Source organism: Adiantum capillus-veneris, chromosome 18 (assembly GCF_014529385.1).
Source record: "Adiantum capillus-veneris isolate H3 chromosome 18, ASM1452938v2, whole genome shotgun sequence".
Classification (NCBI taxonomy): domain Eukaryota; kingdom Viridiplantae; phylum Streptophyta; class Polypodiopsida; order Polypodiales; family Pteridaceae; genus Adiantum; species Adiantum capillus-veneris.
The window spans coordinates 15,886,262-15,895,209 of record NC_140948.1 but is presented as its reverse complement, the minus strand read 5'-3'; the positions used below and the strand labels follow the sequence as shown (position 1 = coordinate 15,895,209).

At 42.9% G+C, this 8,948-nt stretch overlaps 1 protein-coding gene across 1 annotated transcript; it reads right to left on the bottom strand.

The window, feature by feature from the left end:
• Window positions 1-2,054: 2,054 nt before the first annotated feature.
• LOC147435277 (uncharacterized) lies at window positions 2,055-4,588 on the bottom strand. The gene has a single exon (XM_086488354.1). The coding sequence runs from the start codon at window positions 3,686-3,688 to the stop codon at window positions 2,753-2,755; it is 936 nt and encodes a 311-aa protein (XP_086344480.1). The 5' UTR covers window positions 3,689-4,588; the 3' UTR covers window positions 2,055-2,752.
• Window positions 4,589-8,948: the final 4,360 nt, after the last annotated feature.

Below are 8,948 nucleotides of genomic sequence, written 5' to 3'. Positions count from 1 at the left end.
TTGGCTATGGAATGCAAATCCAACCAAGAGCCAAGCTTCAATGTCATGCTCATCTCCTGTGCCATGCTAATTACTAAGCTAAGCTATGCTATTAGAGTGATTATGTGAAGAGAATACTTCTTTCTCGTAAGATACATCTTCTTTCCCTCAATATTTCCTCATTCCCTGCTAGCTCTCACCATTTTTGAAGGTGTGCGAGGTTTTGGGACTGAGGCTAGGGACATTAGGTGTGTTTTTTGAGCATAATTTGGTGCATGAAGCTTCCATCTTCATTGCACCAACGAGTTTTTTCAAGGAACACAAAGATTGTATTATACAAAAGTCTCCTTTGATGGGAGAAGCTACAATACAAAGCCTTTTTGAAGGGGGGACCGGCTCCATGCAAATCCGGTCCTCAACTATTGTCAATTGTTCTATTTCTCTCTCTTTTCAAGTATTGTCTATGCCAAACTAGCTAGGTGTAAATTGTTATCATTTTCAGCTACACACAAGTTGCTAGTACATTAAATGTTACAAGGGAAATGTATTTGGTGATTGCTAGAAGAATAAGCATCACTAAACAAGAATAGAAAAGGCTTTCACAGTTTTATGCGCATGAATTCCAGACAAACAAAGCACTACATTGATCAATTCTACTACATTTTGTGAATCATTTGAAAGCAAAGAAATTGCTATTTTTGAGGCTTTGGCAACAATAACTATTAACAAAAAATGGTGAAAAAAATCAAGATCTCAGTTTACAAGCGCTAAGCATGCAATAAATTTACTAGATTAAATTAAAACCCTTATGTGACCTATTATTAAAAAGTGTATCAAAAAATGAATGCAATCCTATGAAGTTTAAACTTTTTTAGACATACAAACTTTTAAAACATCCTAACTTAAAGATGTTATTTTTTGTGGAAGCATCCTCTTTAGATAAATATTACCAACATATGTTTAGACATGCTTTTTGATGGCATAACCAATATCAAAATGCACTATCAACATGCCAAGAGGTTTCTGTCAGTGAGGGTAAATAACCTTAAATTACGGCGATAGTAATGACACCTAATTTCCTAGCTTGTCTCACATTTCGTGCAACATATACATGATTTGATTCGCTAGTTCATTACACAAAACCAAATTAGAGTACTCCTTGAAGCATGCCTTTGATGAAATTTGATATTTGTAGTTATTAAATTGTGTTAACAAAAGCTTCAAGAAAATTTGAAACAAGCAAAGAAAACAAAAAGGAGAATTTCTACAAAGGAAATTCTCAAAGTTGCTCTTTGTGACAACAAAGCTATTTTAGTAAGGAGAGGACAAGAAAATTTGAGTAGGGTCAAGGCTACAAATCATCTAGGCCTCTAGACACAATGTAAAGTGGCAATTTCATCAGTACAATTACAGGAACTACAGTGTGGCATCATCAAAAAACATGGTAGTGTCTTTAACATCAATGCCACTATCACAAACATACTATAGAATCCTATTTACTGTGATTACAATCCTATTACTTTAACCTGATTGTGTATTGGTAGCAAGATCCCTTGCCATGCCATATACATATTTGAGTAACATCTAATCATTCACGATCATAATGATGCTATCTTTAAGGTTTGCAACTTATACGGATACATTTGCATGCTCACAACCCCAAGAAAACATGAGCATGTGATCATTGCATGGGTGCTCTGTTGGCATAATGTGTAGACCTGCAAAGTAAGAGCTTCATTGATGCAACATGCTACTCTTTGTGCATAAAACCTGTGCAAACTAATGACTTTTGAACAATGAAAAGAAGAGAAGGCATAATCCTTGCAACCAAAAACTCAGTCAAAGATCCCCTCTTTGCTACTCTAATGGAGTGCCTAGGAGTACTGCCACAGGAACTACTCTAAGATAGCTTGCTAATCAACTAACATGAAGTGTACAGTCTGTGGGGGTGCAAGAGAGTACATGTGTGCTTTAATATGTACTTGATAGACACTATCATAGTCCATGAGTGAGCGCGCGCGAGCGGAAGCATCAATGGGCTTATCAAGAAACCATACCTTAACAACCACACAAACTACTAGAACAGGAGATCCTTAAAACTTGGAGGTAATTTAGTCTGAAAACCATCACCCCGCATGCACATTACATTCAATATTGTGAAGTAAATGGCTACAACATTAACAAGAATACACCTTTTAATGAGTAGTATCCAAAATTGTTCATCATCATCACCACCTACCAACATGGTAATCACTCATGAACATAAGATTATCAAAAGTGACCACGACCTGATTTCATAATGCAGGCCCTTCATGTACAATGACATTAACTTTTGCCTCTATACATCTCTTCAATAGACCTTGAGGTTGACTGCTGGTAAAGTTGAGCCCACTCTGGACTACACAAGCCCACAAGAAAAACTCCCACCATCCATGCCTCCTCATGAATGTTTTTGAGGGCTTTGCATTCAAAAGCTTTCCTTGCTCAAGTCTTGTCGGAAACTTCCGTGTTATGTTTTCAAGAGGCACCCTTGATGGCACTGTATGTGTATCCATTAGCCTCCAATTTTGGGATAGTGAGATTTGTAGCAAGAGTGGGTGAGTTAATCATAAGGGTCTTTCCACCCATCCATGCGCATATGTATGCGAGAGGAGGGCTGCCTGTTTGGCTGGAAGTAAATTTAGCTTAAAGACTTCAGGAGTCTCGATCGGCAATGGATGTAATGCATGGGTTGGAAAACAGAAGAAGGAATGCAACACAAAAGAGCATGACTTTACTCACTCTTCCATGCATACAGGAGCAAGGAGAATCCATACCCATCTTGGCATTTACCAGTGGAGCTGCTGGAAACCGTGTGTTGATGCCATTGATAGTACGAAGTGGAAGAGTGAATGTTGTGCTTGTTCCCAAGAGCATTATCCCTTGTTGGAGGTGAAGGGAGGCCTGTTTGGAACATAAACACAGCAGGGTTATCACTAGGATTGAACAGCCAGTTGTGCACATCCCATAAAAGCTCCACAGGACAGCCATCAACCATGATCGTTTGGTTGCCGCGGAACTTCCACATAAGCCTCTTCACCTGCACTACCAGCTGCTTGTCCACGCGCACACACAGCCGCGGCTCCTTCCCCACTGTTTGGCATTCAATCAAGATGTCATGTGATCGCCCACTGTCCCTAAATTGCGCTCTAGTGGAGTAGAACGTTTTTCCAAAGACGTGCTCTCTCCTAGAGATCAAGCTCGTGTCGGTACATCCTACAGGAGGAAATGAGGAAAGCGCTCTCTTGTAGGCCTCTTCTGCCATGTCTCCAAGTAACAATGAGATTTTGCACCCTGAAGCAATTGCTAAGTAGAAACCCTCGATGGGTTCGGGGCCAGATCCATACTTTGCTGATGACAGATCCCAAAAAACCTCCACTTTGAGCTCCCCAGCATAGAGTGTTTTGCTGCCTTTCTTCTTCCAAAAGAGCCAAGGCTTCATGTCCAATTTGAATGTACATTCTGAAGAGGTGTCATGTACATTGACAGAGAGACCTTGCCCTCCAAGTGTTTTGCACCAAGTGACTGTGATCATGCGTGAAACACCTGCAAGCTTTGACTTGTAAAAACATGTCACCACATTCTGGGTTCCTCGGTTGGCTCCACTCGCAAAAGAATCTGCAACTTGCACTCCATATTCTCCAAAACAAGATGGGAATTCCCGCATCATTCCACGCTAGAGAACGGTTTCTATTTGTGTGGAGTTACTTGCTGGGTGATATCACACCAAGATTTTCAGAGAATCAGTCTGATGGTGGCACTCAAAGCAGAAATCTGTGCATCGGGCCATGTTCATCAACCGGCTGAAAGCAATCACAAGCTTGACTTTCTGGCAATTACTGTCTGCAAGGGCTTAAGGCAAATGTATAGGAAGAGAAGGTGCATTCCTGGGCTCTCAAAGATATTTGGGCCTCAATCAGAAAGGGGTGTTGATGAAGCTTGTTAAGATGTATAGCGCCATGTGGTACCCAAATCATTCACTAGAGAGATTTAATGCCATTCACTGATAAGCTTAATTCCACATCAAAAGGCACAGCTCTTCAATGGTAAGAAGATAAGAAAAGGACAGCGAAATAAAGGGCTCTCTTTCACTCTCCAGGGAAGAGGTAAAAAAGCGCTCCGCTGCATGTGACGATTCCAAGTACAAGGTGGAAAACCACGACAATGCTGTCTACTTCTGAGCTAGTGGCTACGCCTTACAAGTTACAAAGCAGAAACCACAAAGTTCACATTACAAGGAAAGAGTTACGTCGAAGTGAAGAAGACATCTGCTGATGCTGATCTAGAGGCAGGTAACGTAACTGTCAACCCAAACATAGCGGCACCGTAGTAAGGTGATGTGCTTTCGGGCAGAGAGAAGTAACAAGTAGAGAACAAGAAGCGCCGTCTTGCCTTCCTTGCTGGCGCCCGGAGAGGATGTGGGTTTCTACTGTGGATGTGGGTGGAGCCGTGGAGGGAAGAGGAAGGCACAAAGGAGACAATGGAGCTCTTTCTGGCTTCCTGTGTGTTTGCAATGGTAATATACAGCTACGGACTTTAGTTCTCGCCATGTGTGGGGATCATCAAAGGCGCTACAAAGCTGCAAAGGAAATACACGCACCTCTGTGTGTGTGTGTGTGTGTGTGTGTGTGTGTGTGTGTGTGTGAGAGTGAGAGAGAGAGAAGAGAGAGAGAGAGTGAGAGAGACTAACGGTGGGATCTACGGATGGGGTTGAGTGAGGGGAATCTCGAGGATTGCGGACGATAGGCAAAAGGTCAATGCGGGGTCGCAAGCAAGATTTGAACACGGGAGAGGCATCCACTCTATCCACTTGCTCGCGAGCATTTGGTTGTCCAAGATGGAAAAACATAAATATACAAATTAAACGAAAATGTTAAAAAGTAAACTACAACGTAAAAAGTAAACTCGAACACATCGAACGTTTTTTTGATATTCGTGTCTCACTTCTCGCTCGTCGATCCCACGGCTCTCACATGTTACTTACTCCTGAGGGGGCACTGGGGAATCTTGGTTGCTGTGGTGTAGAGAAATGGAGTGTGTATGTCCGATCGTTCTTGGGAAAATCGGCAAAGGAGGAGAATCAAGAGGCGATTCTATTCGGTGTGAGGCGAGAAGTGAGTGGCGAGGAAAGCCAACGACATGTGTGCAGGAGAGCCATCAACGGCTGGCAAAAGACGGGGATGGAAATGGTTGCGGGATAGCTGCGTGTCAATTGGTGTTTGGGAACACTCGGCAGGGCAATCGCAACGTTGTCATGCAGACCGACCATGGGGCAGACGAGGGACGCTCCTTGTGTGCATATAAGGACAGATGGGGCACGTTGGCTGCTATATTGCGAGACGAAGCAGCGAGGAGGTCGAGCAAGCAAAAGGACCAGGTATGTTGCTGTTGCGATTGGTAGTATCTGAGTGGGGATAACTAGAAGGAAGAATGGGGATGGATGCAGGAGGGTAGATGCAAGGGGGAGAGGGAAAAGAACTACACAACGAGGGCGAAGTTGTGGCTGTCCCAAGGTGGGCTCTACTGGTATGGCAGGGCGAGACAGGGAGGGGTTTGCACGCTGGTATGGTCGGCAGTGACGACAAGGTGTAGGGCACGGTATACTGTGAGCGCTGCAAGCAGTGGTCAGTGGCTGCGATATCAAATGGCTCGAAAAATTTTCAGGGGTGAAAAAATTATACTCTCCCCACTCATGCAAAGTCTTGTAGCCATCCAATGTAGTTTGCGTATTCCCAACCCATACTATGCGCTAAAATGGGTCATAAGGCTCATACGTCGCATTTTAGCGTATAATATGGTTCTTGACCGCCCATACCATATTAGATGGTTGTGTAACGTTGCAGGAGTGAAGTAACGGTGATCACCTCCATCCCTGCAAAGTCTTATGGCCATCCTATGTTTTGGGAGGTCCCTAACCATACTATGTGCTAAAATGGACCGTATGTCTCACACAGCCCATTTTAGCACATATTATGGGTCCTAGTCGCCCATACCATATCGAATGGCTATAAAACTTTGCAGGGATAAAAGAATAGTGCTCATCCCCACCCGTACAAAGTCTTGTGGACATCCAATATGGTTTCAATGGTCTCAAACCATACTATGCGTTAGAATGGGTCATATGGCTCATACGACCCATTTTAGCGCATAGTATGGGCTTTGACCACGCAAATCATCGAATAGCTGTGAGACTTTGAACGAGTGAGAAAATAGTACTCAACCCTACTTATGAAAAGTCTTATGGCCATCTAATATGTGTTGAGAGGTCTCGACCCATAGTATGTTTTTAAAATTTGTTGTATGAGCCATGTCTCATTTTAGCACATAGTATGGACCTTGACTGTCAATACCATATCAGATGGCTGGAAAATTTTGCAAAAGTGAATATACTCTTCCCCACTCGTACAAAGTCTTGTGGCCATCCAATATAGTTTGGGCAATCCCAACCCATACTATACGCTAAAATGGGTCGTATCGCTCATATGTCTCATTTTAGCGCATAATATGGACCTTTGACCACCCATACCATATCGGATGGTCGTGTAACATTGAAGGGATGAATTGATGCTGATCACCCCCATCCCTTCAAAGTTTTGTGGCCATCCGATATGTTTTGGGCGGTCCTAACCATACTATGTGCCTAATGAACCATATGTCTCATACGGCCCATTTGAGCACATATTATGGGTCCTAATCGTCCATACCATATCGAATGGCTATGAAACTTTGCAAGGATGGAGTAATAGTACTCATCCTCATCCACAACAAATCTTGTGGCCATCCAATTTGGTTTCGGTAGTTTCAAACCATACTATACGCAAGAATGGGTCGTATGGCTCATACAGTCCATTTTTGCGCATAGTATGGGATTTGACCACACAAACCATATCAAATAGTTGTGAGAATTTACATGAGCGAGGAAATAGTACTCAACCCCTCCCATGCAAAGTCTTATTGCCATCCAATATGATTTGAGAGGTCTCGACCCATACTATGTGCTAAAATTTGTTGTGATCCATATGTCTCATTTTAATACATAGTATGGGCCTTGACTGCCCATACCATATCGGATGGTTGGGAAAACTTGTAGGGGTGAAAAAATTATACTCTTTCCCACTCCGGCAAAGTCTTGTGGCCATCCAAATCCCGACCCATACTATGTTCTAAAATGGGTCGTATGGCTCATACGCCTCATTTTAGCGCATAATATGGACATTCACTGTCCATATTATGTGCCCATACCATATCAAATGATTGTGTAACATTGCAAGGGCAAAGTAATGGTGATCATCCTCATCCCTGCAAAGTCTTGTGGCCATCCGATATGTTTTGGGCAGTCCCTAACCATAATATGTGCTGAAATGGATTGTATGTCTCATACGGCCCATTTTAGCACATATTATGGGCCTTGATCGCCCATACCATATCGTATGGCTATGAGACATTGTGGGGATGGGAGAATAGTTCTCACTCCCACCCTTCTAAGTCTTGTGGAAATCCAATATGGTTTGGGTGGTCACCAACCATACTATGCGCGAGAATGGGTTGTATGGCTCATACGGTCCATTTTAGCGCATAGTATGGGATTTGACCATCCAAACCATATCGAATAGCTGTGAGACTTTTCACAAGTGAGAAAATAGTACTCAACCCAACCCATCCAAAGTCTTATGGCCATCCAGTATGGTTTGAGAGGTCTCGACCCATACTATGTGATTTTTTTTTTTTAATGAGTCATATGTCTCATTTTAGAGCCCCATTTTAGCACATAATATGGGCCTTGACACCCATACCATATCGGATGGTTGTGTAACATTGCAGGGGTGAAGTAATGATGATCGCCCCCATCCTTGCAAAGTCTTGTGGCCATCCAATATGTTTTGGACGGTCCCTAACCATACTATGTGTTAAAATGGACCGTATGTCTCATACGGCCCATTTTAGCACATATTATGGGTCTTGATCGCCCATACCATAACGGATGGCTGTGAAACTTTGCAGGGATAGAAGAATAGTTCTCATCTCCACCTGTATAAAGTCTTGTGGCTATCCAGTATGGCTTCGGTGGTCTCAAACCATACTATGCACTAGAATGGGCCGTATGGTTCATACGGCCTATTTTAGCACATATTATGGGTCTTAATCGCCCATACCATATCGGATGGCTATGAAACTTTGCAGGGATAGAAAAATAGTTCTCATCTCCACCCGTACAAAGTCTTGTGGCTATCCAATATGATTTTGGTAGTCTTAAACCATACTATGCTAGAATGGGTCGTATGGCTCATACGGCCCATTTAAGTGCATAGTATGGGCCTTGACCACCCAAACCATATTGGATGGCTATGAGACTTTGCATGAGTGAGGAAATAGTACTCAAACCCACCCATGCAAAGTTTTGTGGCCATCCAATACGGTTTGGGAGGTCTCGACCTGAGACATATGTCCCATTTTAGCACATAGTATGGGCCTTGACTTCTCATACCATACGGATGGCTGGAAAAATTTTCATGGATGGAGGTGATCACCATTTCACCACCCTTGCAAAGTTTCACAACCATCGGATATGATATGGGTGGTCAAGGCCCATAATAAGCGCTAAAATGGGTCATATGAGCCATATAGTCTATTTTAGCACATAGTATGGGTCAAAACCGTTCAAACCATATTGGATGGCTGTGAAAATTTTCACGGGTGGGGGTGAGCACCATTTCTCTACCCGTGCAACGTTGCACAGTCATCCAAGTTTAGGATTTATGGGTTAGGATTTAAGGTTCATAGTTTAGGGTTTATGGTAGCCATACGGCCCTTTTAGCGTTTAGTATGGATGGGGACCACTCAAACCATATTAGATCAATGTGAAACACCATTCCCCCATCCTTTAAATTTTCACAACCGTCCGAGTTTGGGATTTATGGGTTATGGTTTAA